The sequence below is a fragment of the Oreochromis niloticus genome, linkage group LG5, assembly GCF_001858045.2.
Source record: "Oreochromis niloticus isolate F11D_XX linkage group LG5, O_niloticus_UMD_NMBU, whole genome shotgun sequence".
Taxonomy (NCBI): Eukaryota; Metazoa; Chordata; class Actinopteri; order Cichliformes; family Cichlidae; genus Oreochromis; species Oreochromis niloticus.
The window spans coordinates 32,790,548-32,810,213 of NC_031970.2; the positions used below are offsets into that span (position 1 = coordinate 32,790,548).

General features: G+C 40.7%; 1 protein-coding gene across 1 annotated transcript in view; it reads right to left on the reverse strand.

The window, feature by feature from the left end:
• Nucleotides 1–10,569: 10,569 nt before the first annotated feature.
• Nucleotides 10,570–19,666, reverse strand: part of cntn3b (contactin 3b) — a 54,637-nt gene continuing 45,540 nt past the window's right edge. The window contains exons 18-23 of the mRNA XM_003442722.5: nt 19,082–19,313; nt 18,542–18,651; nt 17,098–17,284; nt 15,376–15,488; nt 15,110–15,275; nt 10,570–14,590 (exon numbers count right to left, since the gene is read on the reverse strand). Coding sequence (XP_003442770.1) covers nt 14,346–14,590; nt 15,110–15,275; nt 15,376–15,488; nt 17,098–17,284; nt 18,542–18,651; nt 19,082–19,313 — 1,053 coding nt within the window. The 3' untranslated portion in view covers nt 10,570–14,345. The remainder of the gene's footprint in view (nt 14,591–15,109; nt 15,276–15,375; nt 15,489–17,097; nt 17,285–18,541; nt 18,652–19,081; nt 19,314–19,666) is intronic.

Genomic DNA, 19,666 nt, shown 5'->3' on the forward strand with positions numbered 1-19,666 from the left:
TGTTCATCCACTGCAGGCTAATGATGAATCCAGGCTCAACACATACGGCAGCTATGGCTGATTAATTATAAGTTTCCTCAGGTAGCTACTGGTTGGAAATACTTGGAAACAATGAACTCTGATGAAACACATTAAATTACAGACAGGCCCAGTGTATATCCTGGATATTATTTGTGATATTTATTTCACAGATAGTGTTTGGTTTTCGCATTATATCCCAAATTGCAGATTTACCTCTTAAGGGCCAATGCAAAAGACGGCGCCCCATCCATGGATGCCCAGTTACAGGAAACACCTTTAAACAGCAAAAGATAAAAAGAAGCTAGAGAAGGCTTGTCTACGTACAGACAGAGACAAATGACACAAAGGAGAACCAATGTAACAAACTAAGAAATAATGCATATTAACAACATGAAACAGATATGTCTTTGTTACACACACACTTCCTCAAAGCAAACCTGAAAATCCAACAGACTGCAAATGAAAGGAAAGACTTGACACCATCGCAGCGAGAAAGGACAAGGACGCCATTCAAACAGACGCGGAGGAGACAAGAGATGAAGAGATGTTCGCTCAGGATGAAGCAGGTAATTGCAGACAAGTCGTGATGTGAGAACAGTTTTGAACAAAGGCAGGACAAGGACTGTTTACATTTCCCTGACAAGGATCTCTTGTGGGTGTGCAAGTAGTGTGAAGCTGTTATAGACTGCAAAAGCTCTGAAAGAAGAGGCTGGAGAGTGATTAGGTTGAATTCTTGGGCCTTAAAGACCACAGTTTGCATCATGTCTCACACTGTGCAAAACTCCTCTAGTTTAATTCCTTCTATATTTCTGAGTCAAGTTCAAAAAAGAAAAAGGTTTGTGAATCTTTTAGAATTACCAGCATATCTCATACACTGTTGCTGAGCTTCATCTTAGTCATTACAAACACAATCTGACTAAGAAAACAGAATCGTTGTACTTGACTACGCATGAGCAAGCTGAGCAATCAGACTACAAAAAGTCCACCATGTTAACTCTTCCCCAGAAGTTAAAATTAGGGAAATGAGACTGCAAGTGTGGTTTGTAGAGGTGCCCTCTGTAAGTAAAGGCATACAAAGTGTGTGGTTAGTGTTAAAGTTTGCTTTTCTTTCAAAGACTGATTGGGGGTGAACCCATACCTCAATCACAACAACTTTCGTAGGACCTTGAGGAGAAGAACTTTAGAGATGCATGAAGCTGGTAATGGCAACAGAAGCATTTCCAAAGATCTGGGTATTTATTGATTCTCTCATTTGTTTTGTAGACAGAATGTCCACAAGCTGATCAAACTCAGAACTACTGCTGCTTGCCCTAGGAGTGGGCGTCCTGCAGATATCGTACAAAAAAAGCACACCGCAGTCAGAAAGAGAAAGAAAAAGAACCCAAGGGTAACTCCCTAGACTTTATTATATCTGTCCACACTATTAGCAGAAAACTGATGGTGGAAATGGAACAAAACAACAAATGAGACCATTGCTCTCCTAAAAAAGAGAAAGAACACCCGGATGTTCTGCAGAAAAAAATGCAAACACAAACACAAACAAACCTCCACAATGTTTAGGTAAAGTAATGACGCTGCACACCAGTATCAAAACTCTATCCAAACCTCAGGATCTGGATCATCGAGGAGGTGAATGATTATCCACTCCATAATCTGAACTGGATAAAGTCTGGCTAAACAAAACTGATGTAAACTGAAAGGCAAATCTTAAAAACGTAAAAATTGTGTTGGGTCGACACATAACAGATTATTTAACATAGAAAATGTATGTTTAGGTGCTTTCCAGCTAGGAGCCTGCCACAAATACACATCATTTGCTCCCATTTCTTTGGCTGAATCTACTAAAGACATGTGAACAAATTTCTCTAGCTAAAAGATAACAGTTTGATAAAATAGTATTTTTATATCAGTAAGGTAATTCCCAAACAACTAAACTTGGCATATCTCTGCATGGTGTACTTTGAAAATTTTGAGGAAACTGGACAAGTGGTGTGAGATAAAAGAATGGCCCTTCTGCATCTGGCAGAAAAGGTTTCAATAGAAGGTCTTCTAACAAACTATTCATATACAAGCACAACAAGAAGAAAAGGCTGAGGTGTGCTAAGTTATATTTTTTTAAAAATGGACTGAAAATCAGTGGCAACGGGTCTGATCAGGCGATGTTTTCAAATTTAAAATTTTTGGTTCAAATTGTTGTCAGAAAAGAGGTACAACAGGCACAGGTTGGCCTCCCCAGAGTCTGGACCTCAACATTACTGAAACAGTCTAAGATCTTGACAGAACAGAACAAAAGACAGTGAAAGTCCAACTGTTCCTCTAGACTAATTAAACAAAATGACAAGAAAGCTTTCCAAGGACATTTCAGGCTGTGTTAAAGAACAAAGGTGGCCATACCAGACATTGACTGTCCAGCTCCTTAGAACTGTACAAACTCTGATTTTGCCTTATATGCTGTTTCCTTTTATATTTGCACATTTCAGTAAGTTGCTGCACCTTTTTCCCCCACTTTCCTTTCCAAGACTTTTGCACCAAATTGCGAAACATTTCTCACCATTGTCCAACATATAAGAGGAAACAACACCTGATGGAGGTTGAAGAATTCAATTCAATTCAATTCAATTCAATTCAATTCAATTCAATTCAATTCAATTCAATTCAATTCAATTCAAGTCAAGTCAAGTTTTATTTATACAGTGCCAAATCACAACAACAGTCGCCTCAATGCGCTTTATATTGTAAGGTAGACCCTACAATAATACATACATGAATGATCTTCACTAATACAAGAAGAAGGTGCAAGAAACTTTGTTTAAATCAAATTGTTTCCATTTTGCAATGCAAGTGGTTGTTGAATAAGACATGAAATTTTTTAAAGGTTTAAGTTTTTCACTTTACAAAATGAGTCAGGATCAATGAGTGTAGAAAACAGTTTTCTACAGTCATTGGTCAGGATATGTTGCACTACTTTTTATCTTTGGATGAAAATATGCTTTTTTTAAGACTCACAAACCCTGATGATTTAAAACTTTACAATCGGCATAGTTCATTTTGATAAAGTTGTTGGACAACTTCACTTGAAGTAAACTGTTCACAACTGTACGGTTAGATTGGCATTGTTGACTACTATTTCCAGCTGAAGTATCAACTTTTCTCTCACAAGACCCGCTTCACAAAAAGTTAAATTATGCTCTAAACTGAAAGTAGAGGTTAAATGTCAGATTCTCTTTCTGATTTTGAATTCTCTTGATATTGCTATTCCTTTAGAAATTCATTGTAGAAGATTAAAGGGACTTTTTTTCATCCTTTGAAAATCCAAGTCCTTGCTCAGTCCCATTTTGAGCTTATAAAAACCCATCTAGGGTGATCTAGGTCACCCTTTGAAAACAGAACGTGGTTAGCATTCAGAGGCATCTGCTAACCTTGTTTTCTAATTTGTTGTACCTTATCTATGGAGAGAGGCTACATGCCCACTCATTCGACTGCTTTCACAGCTGGGAGCAGCCCGGTATAGTCACAGTCCTCTGCTGTTGGCCACAGGGCAGCATCACAGGGGCAAACTGGGGTTAAGTGTCTATGTAAAGGGCAGTCTGAGGGTAGTCACTGGGGGAGGGAGGAAAAACATCCACTTTCCCTCCTAAGATTGTTCCTGTTGGTCAGGGGTTTGGAATGGAAACCTTCCTGCTAGAAATCTGCTTGTCCAATCTGACCTTGAAAAATCAGAGAAATACCAGTGTTGGCCAACTCCACAGCTTAAGTATAAAATATAAAAATGTATTTTTTAAAAGATTTGTTACCGTTTTTGCTACACAGCCCTAAGATTAGTGCTGTAAAACCTTCGTGCTAACATAATAACCAGTGACCTACTTGGCCCTGTGAGCATCATGCAGGACTTGCCAGTGCTGATGATTGTATCCACAGACACCTCCAACACACAACCACTGTCTCCTGGTTTTACTAGCTGCTTCCTGGAAGGAGGCTTGACTTTATCCTCTAAAGCTGAGTTAAATCTGAGAGCTGGTCAAGGCGGTTTGGCTGAAGCCCACTATGAGTCATCATTCCCATGTTGGGTTCGCTTGACCTCACTGGAATGTCAGAGGGGACTGTGTTCCAGTTTTTCCTTTTTCCCCCTATTTGGAACATTTTCCATTACTAGTAATCTGCGGCTAAGCTGCTTTTAAGAACTTAAATACAATCCAAAACTTTAAATTTGCATTTATACCATCTTTCTTCCCTAATGGCTTTATGTTTTTAGAAGTGGTCACACTGGTTCTAGTGTTGTCACCGTCCTTCTAGTCAAATCCTTTCTGAATTGTGGAATTACACACTGAGCTAATTCAGTGGGATTTAAATCCCAGGAGGATAATCAAACTTGCCAAAATGCTGATGTTGACCAATAATAAGTGGGAATTTACAGTTGGCACACATGCATGACTGGGATGAATTAAAGCGTAATACTAATTCATCATGCATCACCTGTAAAAATCCACAACAACTGGGACTTATGTTTATGTCACATTATACTGCAGTGTGTAGAAAAAACATGTATCGTGAATGATACTCATAGAATGCTTTCTTGCTCTAACTGAGCACTCAAAACACTCTACAAGCTTCAATCACCCATTCATACACGTATAAGCACTTTTTCTATACCTTCGTGTAAGGTTTGCTTATACTCTGATGGATGCATCAAAGGCAACTCAGGGTTCAGTATCAACTGCCCAAGGATATTTTGAAATGCTGACTGGAGAAGCTTGGGAACAAACCACTGACATGCTGATTAGTAGACAGCCCACTCTACCTCTTGAGCCACAGTCCCCCTGACAGTAGCAAAATTTATATTGCCTATCCCTTAAATTGTTTCTTTCTCTAAATTGTAGTAATTTACACAACCTTCTCTTAGAAAAACACCTGAAAATAAAGTGCACTGCAACTGGAAAGAGCTACAAACAATGAAATAGAAGTGAGATCCTGTGCACGCACCTTTAGCTGAAATATTTCAACTTATTAAACAAAAGCAGGCGGAACAGATTCATATAGCACAAAAAATGTCAGGCACTTTCATCATTTTCCAGTATGTTTATAAATTCAACAGATAACAGAACAATCACCCTGCTGAAAACCTTCCATTTGCTGTTCCTGGCTGGTCGATCGGTGAATCTCTCCTTAATTTGCTAGTCGAAGTAAAGCAGCGCCATCAAATTTGTAGGAAGCGGTGATGAAAAGCCGGAGCTTTCAAACAGAAACAATAGCAAATGTTAATATTGGATCAGGTCCAGCTAATATGCTATTTCAGTTAATGATTTTCCTTTCTTCACTTGTGCCCGCATTAAAGATTGCCTCTGAAAGCTTTACTCTGCTGGTGGCTTCCACGCACTTCCCAGAGTGATGGATGGCGCTCGCCTCTGATCGCTCCTTTTCATATTGTTCTTGGGCCACACAGGGCCGATACCCCCTCATTAATAAACCTCATTGATTAATTTCCAAACCTCCCTCTTGTGTCCCTTCCCTTGTCGTCTGTAAAGAAAGGCGCCCTCCTAATTAGTGAACACTGATGGAGCGTCTATAATGACCAGGGACAAAGCAGTGCTGGTGCTAAAAAGAAATCCATAAATGCTCACTGTGGCTGAAGTCTTTATCTGCATTGGATCATTTTAGAATCTTTTATGCTAATGGCCATTTAACCTTAAATATGTCTGCTGTGTTAATTGCCATAAGAAAAACATATATATGGTTAGCACGTCCCTCAAAAACCTGTTTGATGAATATGTGTTCAAGCTGACATTTCGTTTTGTTTAATTAATAAGATGCTCATTGGCACTCACAGCCTTGATTATGCGGCACGTATGGATAGATCTATCTGTCTGTCTGTCTCTCTATGAAACAAATCTCATTTTGCAACTTTTGTCTCCTGTCAAAAAAAGCACATTTGAGACTCTTCGCAGCTTGCGTCAAAGCGCAGTTGTTTTTATTTTATTTTTTTTTAACCAATCAGTCGCTCTGATTCTTTGAAATAAAGCAGAGGTTACGTGGGAGGAAGGTCGGACTCTTTTAATTTTCAGAAACATGAAGCATTTTTGGGGAAGAGAAGAGATAACATACCACTGAAAATTGCTGTCTTTCTGTCACTTGAAAGCACACTTATATTGAATTTTGTAATCATTTGCCATGAATAACACATGAGTGATTCTGTGTGAAAGACCAGAGCACTTTAATTATAAAATCCCGATGCACACACACTGAATCGGGGATAGATTTGAAAGTATGAAGTGACCTTAAGTTATTCATAAACATCTCAGCTAGAATTAATGCGTTCTGCCAAAACTAACAATGTGTAGATTATGCTTATAATACTAGTGCGATGGGGTTACTGCTGGTGCTAATTTAGGAAAAAAGTTAAGCGAACTTTAATTTTGTTTCAGAAACCCTTTGCTTTAATAATATTTTTTTATGAATCTGAAACAGCCCCTCTGGTTGTGGCTGTATCACGTGTACAAAAAAGCAGAAAGAAAGAAATTTGGAGGAAATAGTAAAGGGAGCCATGAGAGCGTGAGCGGTGTTGCTCTAAAGAAATGCATTCATATATATCTCATTACAACTGGATTTTCAGTGGCGATCATTTATATGCATAATAATTTGCAGTTCCTCATAAATAGTGTAAAACTCAAACATGGAGGTCAACAAAGGGTGAAAGCAAATGAGCCACCTTTTGTGAAGAAAAAGCACGAGTTCAAATCCCACAGCTTGTCTATTACTTAGAGACAACCCCAGGTCAAAAATAAAGGAACTTCTATTCTTCACAGATACTGTGCCTGTGCCGGGCTAATGATGGGGAAAATGCACAGTGGAGAAGGCAGTGCAAAGCTGGGCTTTGATGAATCGGGTGATTATATTCTGAAACACTCCTTTGCTCTACAAACTGCTGTAGCATAAAGTAATCCTGTTTAGATCTCACTGACTAAAAAGACCTGCTTGCCAGCGATGTGTGAATCCCAAAAGCAGACGCTCTCGCCTCTTCTTGCTTTGGATTATGTAAGGAGGTTCTTTTAGTTTAATCAAGCACTACTATGATGTTGCCATTTATGTAAAGTTAAAACGCCTCATTACTCGTTACGTTGTACTTGATATTTGCAAAGCCCCTCTGTGAATTATCAACAGCAGCATCTATATGTCTTTTTGGACTACAAATGTAGGATCCTGGGATTAAAACTGGGTCATAAAATTGTATTTTATGACTAGAAAGATTCATAATGTGTAACTCTCTTTAATTTCGTTGCATTTAATAACACATGTTTAGTTTTAGAGTAAATTTAGTTGGAGTTCTTGTGTTTTAGGAAATCAACCATTTTTCCATTGTACAGGGAGTGCAGAATTATTAGGCAAATGAGTATTTTGTCCACATCATCCTCTTCATGCATGTTGTCTTACTCCAAGCTGTATAGGCTCGAAAGCCTACTACCAATTAAGCATATTAGGTGATGTGCATCTCTGTAATGAGAAGGGGTGTGGTCTAATGACATCAACACCCTATATCAGGTGTGCATAATTATTAGGCAACTTCCTTTCCTTTGGCAAAATGGGTCAAAAGAAGGACTTGACAGGCTCAGAAAAGTCAAAAATAGTGAGATATCTTGCAGAGGGATGCAGCAGTCTTAAAATTGCAAAGCTTCTGAAGCGTGATCATCGAACAATCAAGCGTTTCATTCAACATAGTCAACAGGGTCGCAAGAAGCGTGTGGAAAAACCAAGGCGCAAAATAACTGCCCATGAACTGAGAAAAGTCAAGCGTGCAGCTGCCAAGATGCCACTTGCCACCAGTTTGGCCATATTTCAGAGCTGCAACATCACTGGAGTGCCCAAAAGCACAAGGTGTGCAATACTCAGAGACATGGCCAAGGTAAGAAAGGCTGAAAGACGACCACCACTGAACAAGACACACAAGCTGAAACGTCAAGACTGGGCCAAGAAATATCTCAAGACTGATTTTTCTAAGGTTTTATGGACTGATGAAATGAGAGTGAGTCTTGATGGGCCAGATGGATGGGCCCGTGGCTGGATTGGTAAAGGGCAGAGAGCTCCAGTCCGACTCAGACGCCAGCAAGGTGGAGGTGGAGTACTGGTTTGGGCTGGTATCATCAAAGATGAGCTTGGGGCCTTTTCGGGTTGAGGATGGAGTCAAGCTCAACTCCCAGTCCTACTGCCAGTTTCTGGAAGACACCTTCTTCAAGCAGTGGTACAGGAAGAAGTCTGCATCCTTCAAGAAAAACATGATTTTCATGCAGGACAATGCTCCATCACACGCGTCCAAGTACTCCACAGCGTGGCTGGCAAGAAAGGGTATAAAAGAAGAAAAACTAATGACATGGCCTCCTTGTTCACCTGATCTGAACCCCATTGAGAACCTGTGGTCCATCATCAAATGTGAGATTTACAAGGAGGGAAAACAGTACACCTCTCTGAACAGTGTCTGGGAGGCTGTGGTTGCTGCTGCACGCAATGTTGATGGTGAACAGATCAAAACACTGACAGAATCCATGGATGGCAGGCTTTTGAGTGTCCTTGCACAGAAAGGTGGCTATATTGGTCGCTGATTTGTTTTTGTTTTGTTTTTGAATGTCAGAAATGTATATTTGTGAATGTGGAGATGTTATATTGGTTTCACTGGTAAAAATAAATAATTGAAATGGGTATATATTTGTTTTTTGTTAAGTTGCCTAATAATTATGCACAGTAATAGTCACCTGCACACACAGATATCCCCCTAAAATAGCTAAAACTAAAAACAAACTAAAAACTACTTCCAAAAACATTCAGCTTTGATATTAATGAGTTTTTTGGGTTCATTGAGAACATGGTTGTTGTTCAATAATAAAATTATTCCTCAAAAATACAACTTGCCTAATAATTCTGCACTCCCTGTATTTCCAAATGCCTGTTTTGCATGGCACTAAATCATTATCTTTTTAGCTGAAATGCGGTTATCAAGGATTAATTTGCCATATTGTGATAAGTATTGATTAGGGCCGACCCCTGTAAGTCAACATCTTGACGCCTCAATCGAACGCCTTCTTCATGGCGAGCTTGTCGCTTTGTCTCGACAAGTCTTCAACTAAGTGATCATATTAGCCATTCAGTCTGAACTGACCCATGGAAGAGTTCCTGAAACAACTTATACGAGTGTGACGCCAGAGATGCGCTCCTTCACACAACAGTGAGAAGTCGATTGACTTCAGAATGTGACTGTAGCTCATAGTAACAGCTTTGACCTATGGGAGAGCGCAGGCTTGTTTATGGATATCACAACTGATGATTGAAGAGTAAAGCTCAAATGTGGTTTGTTCTGACAGCCTGTTCTTGTTATCAGCTGACCCTTTCGCCCTAAGGAACCTGTGTGATGTAGGTCCAGTGTTGCAGCAACCTGAGCATATAAGAACATTACAAGCAGCTGAAGGCAATGTGAAATGCACGGTGATAGCAATGATTAAGCTACTTTAATCAGCTATAAAGCATCTAGATACAATTTAGTTTCAGTGTAACAGGTATCCAAACATGTGCTGGAAGGAAAAAAAAAAAAAAGAAAAACTTTACCACACACCACTTATCAGTGCACAGTTGGGCTGAACAGTAAAAGTTACCATCGGCAAAATAAATGCTTTAGCAACCAAAAAGAAATATAAATACAAACTGTCAGCACAAAATACAGCATGTTTTACAAACAGCAAATATCGCTATAACATTAGAAACTGACAAGTCTCGCTCAGATGAGGTGCGAGTTATTTCATAACTGCTGTAAATTTAATCCTTTTCTTTAATATGCACACACTGTTTAAAGTGAAGCTAAAGGAGTTTGATTTGAACAGCCAACGGCAACACGCGTGCTCCCTGGCTCATTAATCCAACAAAGCTTTACGGCAGCCTGACATTATATGTGGCCTCCTTCAATTCTACTGACAAAATCCCGATTCTGTGGGGAGGCCTATTTTTGATATAGAAAAATATCCCTTTTTCCACAGTTAAAAGGATTTCTTACATATCATTTAACCTAGCCAGATTAACCTGGTAGGATGCTCGGGGCAAATATTTGCACAGTGGTCCCCGTTGACCCCCTTTTGCACTTCTTTTTTGCAGTGTTTACAGCACCCTGTTGTGCAAAATTCCACATTGCACATAGTGAAAACTGCAACTGCATAATTTGCCCGGAGATTCAGAAACTAAGCAATATCCCAGCTGGAATAACACATCCCAGCTCCATGCAGGTTTTATTCGTGTGTCAGTTTGTGGTAATTCTGTTAAAACTTAATTGAGCAGAGAACAATTTAAACAACAATAATAACACTCAGGAATAGCTCAGCTAATAACGTAGACCTTTTAGTTGTTATTGTACTTTGTTGTAGCAAATTCTCATACAAATATGCAATCAATCAAATTACCAAACATTCACTAGCACTTAAGGACTCCGGGGCCCCCTGGGGTCCTTGTTTTCGATTCCAAATTAAAGAAAGCTCCTTGTATGTTAGTAACTGGCTAAAAGCAAGAGAAAACACCAGCAGCTGGAATAAACATTTTTATTAACTTATAGTTTTAGAAAAAAACTCAACACAAATTCACAAACAATGATTAACATGCACAATTTTAGTATACAAGACAGTACAGTTACTTTTCAATATGAAAATGCCATTCTACATGTCAGTATCTCACAGAGATCAATGATTAATACACCAGTATTAAGGTCAGAGAACACACTATAGAAAAGCAGTAAGGTTGTCTTTGATGGCCATATTTAAAAAAGAAATATATGCAAGCTATATACACTGGACCTGGTGCACTTCTAGCAACAACAACCACAAAAAACCAAACTGACTGAAATGACTGAATGGATATAAATAGATATGTTGTTGCTCTTTGTTCAATACATTTCAGCCACTCCAATAATCCCTTTACTTACTTTCTTCAGATTGTACTTTGTAGTATTTTTCTATAGCACAAGGCCAGAAACAATACTTTAATTATCTTATGTGAACATGAGCAGACGTTACACATTAGGCTCAACTACGTCTATGTAAATAAAAGGCAGTTTGAGAAACTGCCACATAATTTCGTACCGTAAATTAATAACCTTTTAGCCTGCAATCTGGCGATGAGGTTACCTTATTTGGATATTAATGGAAATATTAACACCACTCAGAAACACGCAAGCTGCTTCGAGGCCCGGTCACACCAGAAAACTGCACACCAAATTCATAAAACAGGCTCCACAGCTTGACTGGCCAGTTTGTGAATTACTGGACATACTGTAGAGTTAGGACCACGCTAGAGCTAGGGCTCTTAAATCCTTCTGCTTTCTGTCTACTGGGTTATTTATTCCACGCTGTTATTTTGTTCCCAGGATTCACTCAGCGAAGACTTACCAAATGGAAAAAGAAAAAAGAAAAGGTTTGGCACTAGATTGGCTCCAGAGGGAGACATATATGATTAAAGACTTGCCTGACAATCAAAGCAGACTAGTGAAGAGCTGTGAAAAAAAAAGGTCAGCACTTCAAAAGTATACATGTACATAACATGAGTTAAAGTTTATGCAACAAAATGCATAATATGCAAAATGCAATATTTCATGGTTACTGCTCTTTTTAACATGAAAACTTAATTACTTTTCATTCCAGCCAGTGTGATATTTTTATAGTTGGCTGGACAAACCAGGCATTGTCATCGGTTTTACTGTGGGTTCTTGGACTATTTTCTCCATTTTCACAAACCATTCCTTGCTTTGGTGGGTGCACATGCCTGCTGAATCCATTTATGCTTTAAATCAGATAAAATCACAAACGTATTTAGCCGGCTCATCCAATTTAGCTCCAACCGGGGGGAAAAAAAATAGCTAGATTGCAAACTGCCAGGTCATTAGTACTGTCATAATGGGACATTAAGGACACACAGTTTATGCAAGAGAGAGGATTCGCACCACTGAAACTCACAGAAACAGATCTTTTGTTGAGCAGGATACACTTAAACATACTGCAGTTAAATAAAAGTTGATAGTGGAGCAGAGTAAATTAGCCAGGCTAGCTCCCCCTATTTGGATTCTTATGCTGTAAGCAATGCCACCAAAAATTCACCCATGTTTAACTCGAGGCAAGAAAAGTGACTGCACTGATCAAAGCAAGCCTGAACTGCTCTGGAAGTGAAATTTCACCGTTTTAAATGCTGGTGTGACCGGGCCTTTCTGCTCTTGGAAAGAAAGATACAGTAGTACTGCTGCTGGAGCACGACAGGGTTTGTTTTGATGTGCAACTCAAAAGAATAAACCAGCTAATCAATTTCAGGTCACCGCTCCAATTCAAAGTCACAATCTACAACTACGCTACAAGCGGAGCAAATACAGTGATTTCTAGTCAAACCAAAACACAACAACAACAGAAAATAAAAAGAATGTCTTTGAAGTCCTCCGATAGGGAGAAAAGTAGTGGAGGACATCTGAAACATCACTGACTGTAACACAACGGAACAAGTGCAATAAGAACACGGCCATCAGTCAATCAAGCAGCTGAATTGTGACGGCTGTAATAATGGGGCAGGAAAATCAATATCCCATTGACTGGTCTGCAGCAGTCTAATCAACAAGCGCAGCGCTTTATGAAACCAGTCAAGGAGCGGATAGGACAGCCTGATTATGTCGGCCGTTTGGACTTTTTTTACGAGGCCGCTGGGGTCCGCACACCTGCTCAGACGTTTAAGTGAGGACATCCAGTCACCTTGCATCAATTCCTTGTGCTTTCATTCGACTTTGGGGTGGGGACTTTAGGGAGGGAGGGGGAGTAAAGAGTGCAAAATGCAGACGATGACAGTCTCTAGCTAATAACCGTACGCAGCCCCGTGTTCGGCAAAGGCACAGTAATGTGTAGCAGTTGGGTTGACTCTATCCTTCCACGTGAACATTGTCAGGACCCCAGCAATCACACCTCGGCTTTTACTTGGGTGGCTTTTGACAGACTCATCCACATGATAAAAAGGCGTGAAAAGTAGCTCCCTCAGCAGAGCAGCAATGTTCCTTTGTTAATGTTCAGCTTGGTATGTGTCCAACCGACAGCGATGAGGTGGGGGTAAAATGACAGCCATGCCTTTTGCTCCATTTCCAGTCAGGGCTCTTTCACCACGGTATTCGCATCAATTATTCTGATACCTTAATAGCCCATAAATTATGCTACGGATGGAGTCATACATTTATTATACCACAGACCATAAATACTGAGACCAAAATTTCCGTCATATATCTCAATCCATTGCGGCTTTCCTAAAGCTTCCAACCCCCTTTTGTCGTAGGTGCTCCGGTGTCTCAATGAAAATTTAATCAACATACCATTTCCGATAATGGGTTCTTCTACATGCCGAGTTTCCTGTCCTTTCTAACTAATTTCTGCAGGAAAGAAAAGCAAACAATGCCTCTGCTGCAACACGAGTCTCTCTTCTAAGCTCTCTGAAGAGGAAAGAAAGAGGAAAAGAAATGAATATACCTCTACCGAAGGCACTGTTATCCCAAAGTCCACTGTGCACCGGGCCAGCTGGTCATCTGGGGTGTAGATGCACATGCTCTCGTTACGATGAACAGATCTAGTATACAGGTCGTCTAAATGTAGAGGAGGAACAGTACACATGGGATCTGCTCGACATTAAAATACCAAACGTCTCTATTCTCTGGAATCTGGGCTTTTTTTTTTTTGCTAGGCTGAAAATGCGGATAGGCATTCATTATTTAGAGGAGCATGAAACAGACAGCAAAATGCCACGATCTATCAGAGTACTGGGAGGGGGAACTTAGCTCAGGAGCCTATGGCTCTTGAACAGTCTTAAGTTTATTTCAGTGCACAGGTTCAGTGGGATTTGGACACAGTTGATCAGTTGGCTATTCATCTTTCACACATTTGACAAAACCTTGTAGAACTTTAAGCCTGCAATGGATGTTTCTGTTGGAAAAGGCTGCACAAATACTGGATAAGTGTGGTTTTAATGACTTCTGAGATGATCAAGTATGGATGCAATCTATCATTATATTATATCAATTTGCTGAGACAATAACTTCTTTTTTTCTTATAGGTTAAAACAAGCAGCCTCTGTTACCTACTTTGGTATGGACTATATATGTAAAGTCGGTTTTAAGGCATTAGTATCTCCAAAGATACTAAGATAAGTCATGTAGACATCAGAACTTCTAAAATGAAACCTAAAGCACGGTGGCACTTATGACACTGGATAAAAAATACCAAAAGATTTCATGCACGCAAATCATCACATCTCTATCTGATGGTCCTTTAAGAAGAAGTGGCACGGTCTCTTTAAGAGTTTGGCGCAGTCCGCTCTTTTCCAGCCTTTCCCAGTCCAGCCGCTGAAACCCGGGCCTTGTGCCAGTCCAGTGGAGGGTTAACATAGGACAGGCTGACTGAAGGGATGGAGGGGGAGAGAGGGAGAGCGCTCCATCGGCTGTGATTAAAGATCACCAGATGGAGCAGAGCAACGATGAGGACTGCAGAGTGACACAGCGGGCTGAGGTGACTCGCGCCCGAGCCCCGCGCTCCCATACCTGCAACCAAAAACCCACAGAGCAGCTCGTTAAGAACAGAACTACCTCGCAGCTCAAAGGAAGAAAACCCGCACTCTGCTGTGCTATCCTCTAAATTTCTGACAAGTCATCGTAAATCAAAAACCGAGCGTGACACTTTCCTATATCTACATTATTAGTGCCTTTCAACAGGAGAGGCTATCTAAGTATCCCGAGAAGATAAAATTGGTATCATATCAAAAGAGGAGAGCGCCAAATCGAGCTGCCTCACAATTTTGCACAGCAGCGGGATGGGAGCACAGAACTGCTTTATATGCTGCTGCGCTGAGCAGCCAGTCAACAAGGAATAATAACCCAATGGCAGAGATGGATGACACCGTGCACGCATTTCTAAAAAGGTCGCTTTTCTCGCACTAAGTCTATTACACCTGGTTGGAAAAGAATGCAACGAAGAAAAATTAAATGCTGTCTCTAAATTATGAATTCACACGTAAGATTTATCAGTGGTTAAAAAAAAAGGAAAAAAAACAAGAAACTCACTTAATTTATGGATGTGGATAGGCTCACTTCCCACACCTTCGCCGCCCTCGCTCACGGCTTTGATCTGAATGAGATAGTTGTCATTGGCTGAGAGGCTGAGCTCAGCAGTGGTTCGGTTGGTCAAGACAGTAAGGATGTCATTGTAGCGATGTCTCTTCAGCAGCACCTGAGGCACGGGGGAGTGACTCCGGAAAATGAGCTAAAGCAAACACCAACATTATTGTTTCTGGAGATAAATCACAGCTTTGCAAAATAGTGGGACTTACCAAATACCCAGTGACCTTTGACTCTGTCTCCATGGCTACTACAGGGTTCCAGTGCAGCGTAAGTGTTGAGCCAATCATGTTCCATTGTATGTTGAGCGGAGCCCGATCTGGAGCTACAAAAGAAATCAGAAGTAAGTATACAGAGGATATGCTGGTTGCCTTTTTTAAAGCATCTTTCTGGAGCAACATTCAAATTCTTGTTTTTTGCTGAATTCCCTATAAATAATTAATTTAGTTTTAAAAGAAAACACTCTCGTTAAATAAGACCGAAGTTAATAAACTGCACTGTGGGCAGCACTTAATGATAATAGGGGAAAACCTGTTGGCATCCCAAAACTGACACTAGTGGAAAGCCAGACTGTACTTGTCTCAGAGGCAGTGAGTCATTTAGCTAGAGTCAGGTTAGCCCTAACAAAGAAGAAAATGTTGTTGGAAACTCTTACTGGCAAGATCTACCCCACGAACCTGACTGTTCATCCTGGTTTAGACATTTTTGAATATGTTCCAGACTTTGTTGGTCCCTAAATTACCAACTAACATTCCTATGCCAGACGTTCTCAAACACTCTGGGGATTCCTCACATGAGACACAAGGACCGTGTCACAAACTTAACAGAGTTTTAGCTGGGTTTAAGTTTAATGCCATTAATTCAAATATTTCTTGGTGCTCATCAGCTTAGCTAGCTGGCTAATAACCCGAGCCATGCAGTAACAGGACCCTGAGAGAAGTGAGCGTTGTCATGATGTGATATGGCAGAGTCGTATCAGGGGCCCAAAGATAAAGTAAAAAGAATAATGGACACACTGCACATCTTTTACTGGCATAAATGTTCCTTATATATTACATTTATCTTTATATTTGAACTGACTTTTCAAGTGACTATGAATCGCTGACTCGGGATCCAAGTTTGAATACCACGAGTAAGTTATATATCCATGGTAGTGCCTAGCAATCCTCTCGACTTGCTTGAGGGTAAAAAGAATAAAACTCAATTGACCACCCCATCAGAAAGTGATTCTTAAGGGAAATCTGCTTGATTTTTCAAATTTGATGTCCTAATGCAAACTGGAAAACTCTTTTGTATACTGCACATCAGATGAGGAGAATACAGTTTTCTTTTCTGTTATTTTTCCCCCATGTTATCATTATTTGTGTAGTGAATAGATTTTTTCCTGCTCTTTCCATTCTGAGATTTCCAAGATACATTAATATATTTTTATATGTTATTATAATGCCAGTTCATCTCAGAGGAGCTTATTTTAAGGTAAGGACTCTATTATAATAAAAGACAACCCCAAAGATCAGACAAAGATCTCCTATAAGCAAGCTCTTGGCGACAGTGGGGAGGAAGAACTCCCCACTGTCCACAAGCAGAGACCACCAGCAGAGCCAGGCTCAGAGGGGCACAGCTTTTGGCTATGACCAGTTTCAGAGGTGTAAGGAAAAGAACATAAGAGCATACAAAGATAGGAAAAAATAAGCACAAATGTGGTCAAAGCCTGCAGGGGCTGTTTAAACTGATTTGCCAAACTAAAGACGACCTCCTGGATTTGTTGCAAGCGTGATGCAGTTACAGCTACTTGTGTTTGGAAAAAGGAACAGTCTCAGCACTAACAGTAAAGCTGAACAAATGCGATGCCCAGCATGGTGAGGACAGTCCAATGCCAAACTGAAGGTTACCATGTAAAGATACTTTCAATGTGCGTCTGGGGATGGACTCACGTGGTTTCTTTGTGGTGCTGTTGATGGGCGCGGACTGTGGCCCAGGGCCAGCCGTATTGAAAGCAGCCACAGACAGGTAGTACGCCGTATTTGCTTTCAGCCCCGTGATATTAACCAGCGTGTAGTTTCCAGATAAGCGCACTTTGCCAATAGTGTCAGGCTTGGTGTCATCTTCCCAGTACATGACCTGGTAGGAGAAGAAGGGTAAAAAAAAAGTCAGGCTCCCAAGCGCAAAGATTCAAGTGGTGCATTTCATTGCATTATTAAAATTCATAATCCATCGTGAAATCTGAAATGCCGTTTGTATTACAGAAAGGGAGGGGAGGAGGTGGTGAATAATAAATTTTTCACTAGTTGAGTCTCAGTTCCTGATGCACATCCCCTCAGCCGCCCTACTGATATACAGAGGGCATTAGAGAGCCATATGATCACTGACCCGGGGACAAAAATTCTACCTCAAGTCTTTCTAAGTCAAAGGAAAGTGGATCTTAAAGTGAAGAGGTTAAGAATAAATCTTGAGAATATTGTTTTTAAAAGAATACTTTAGTTCAGTTTAGTTTAGCAAAGCATCAGGTCTGTAAAACTAGATGCAGAGCTAACTTTCCCTCAGGCTATTAGCCAACACTTAGAGGTGCAGGTGACGCGATATTTGATAAAGCAAACTAATATGCCGCTTGCTGTGGGTCATCTTTAATATTCATGTATCTGGTATTAAGTGACAAGACTTGAGTCAATAAGTGATTAAACTGAAATGTGAAACCTGTCCTACGGGATACCCCTGTTTTTCAATTGCCCATAAATTGTTGTATTTCCAATTTGTTGACAATTAAAGTCACGTTTGATAAAGACCAGGAATCAAATCTTTTCAGCAGGATTATTGAATCTGAAAGTCGACTGAATTTACAAGCCCAACGACATCTACTTAAAAGCTGAGTGCCTCACACGTGTAGTCCTTGGTTTCCATACTGTTGGTGGCCTATTGAGATTCAGCAGCCTAAATCCACTTCAGAACCACATTTGGAGAATTGAGCTCTGTTCTGAAAGGACAATGTGGCCAGCACTATGGCAACTGCAGAGCTTTGTGAAAGGGGCCAGAGGTGACAGATACTGAAAGAGCACAGGAGGAGGGAGACTAAAAACAGCAAAGCCTTCTTTGCATTCTTGAAGCGATGAGGGATTTTTATTTTCCCCTCATGGGTTCAGTGTTGGGGTGCCAAAGTATTGCGATCACTTTGTCATGGTAACACATCAAACAAAATCTCTACTGAGATATATGCAAAGATACCGGAGAATATCATAAGTTAAAGAGAGAGACTCATTTAAAAAAAAAAAAAACAATGGATAAAACTGATAAACAAGGCACAGGGAAAGGCCCACTTATCATGTTATTTGAAAGGGAAATAAAAAAAGAGAGAAAAGAATATGATTTTGTAGCAGGTCGTACCTCATATCCAAGCACTCTTTCAGGGATGGTGGGAAGAGCTTCCCAGCTCACTTCAATTTGTGCTGCAGACACACTTCTAGCCCTAACCCTCTTAGGAGCCACACTGGGGACTGCAGAAATAGAGCAGAAATGTGGTGAGAATCCCACAGACTCATCCAACACCATCACACACACTAATAGCAATAAGAGGTAAGGCACAAAATAGACCTGTAGTTTCACTGAAAAGCTATTTCCCCTGCTCTCTTTTAATGGGATCTGTGACTGACATAAGGGAAGACTCTCTGCCCGGCAAATTCAATTAACAGGATACCTCCCTGACAGTGCGGTGTGGTAAGAGTCTGCTAGGATTTCCTGTAATCTACCAGCACGATAACTAATATCAAGTTGACATTCCCAGCTTGAGAGTGGAAGGAAATAACAGCACTGGAAAAAAAGGAGCTCATTTCATGATTACTATTCAAGGTCATGGTTATAAGGAGGGAGATTATAGCTTATTTAAGCGTCACTCTCTGCCGCCAGGCTGAGAAGTCTGTACCCTACCTTCCTCTGCCGAGTACACGACGGCGATAGAGCTGAAGGGCCCCTCGCCTCGGTTGTTGTATGCCCCCACTTTGACGTCAAAAGGTGAGAAGGGTGGGATGGTGTCATTTCGGAAGACGTAACGTGCCGCGGATGTGGAGATAACCGCTCGCGTCCACGTGACCGTGCCCACAGGCCTGAAGGCGATGATGTAGCCGAAGCCCTCTCCGTTCTGCAGTTCCTCGGGCACAGGCTGGGAGCAAAACACAAAACTATAGTGATATTAAAACGCATACAGACAAAAAAACAGACAGGCCCGTCTCTGCACTGTGCCTCGACTAAGGGATATCGTGAATAGACACAGCCCCTTTCTCAGCTGCCACCACCTAGAAGCCTCCACAAATGCCTTTTACCTTATCTTTTCCTTTCATATGTGATCGTGGCTAAAGAGCACAGTTCTTTCTAAAGAAAGTGTCCCCATCCCTGCTTTTGGAGGAATAAATGGCACTTGGGGGCTGAGCCAGATGAATGGTGTCTCCTTCTAATGGGGGTCATAAAATTGCTCCTTTCAATTCTGCACAATTAAGCAAAACCATTACCCGGCAA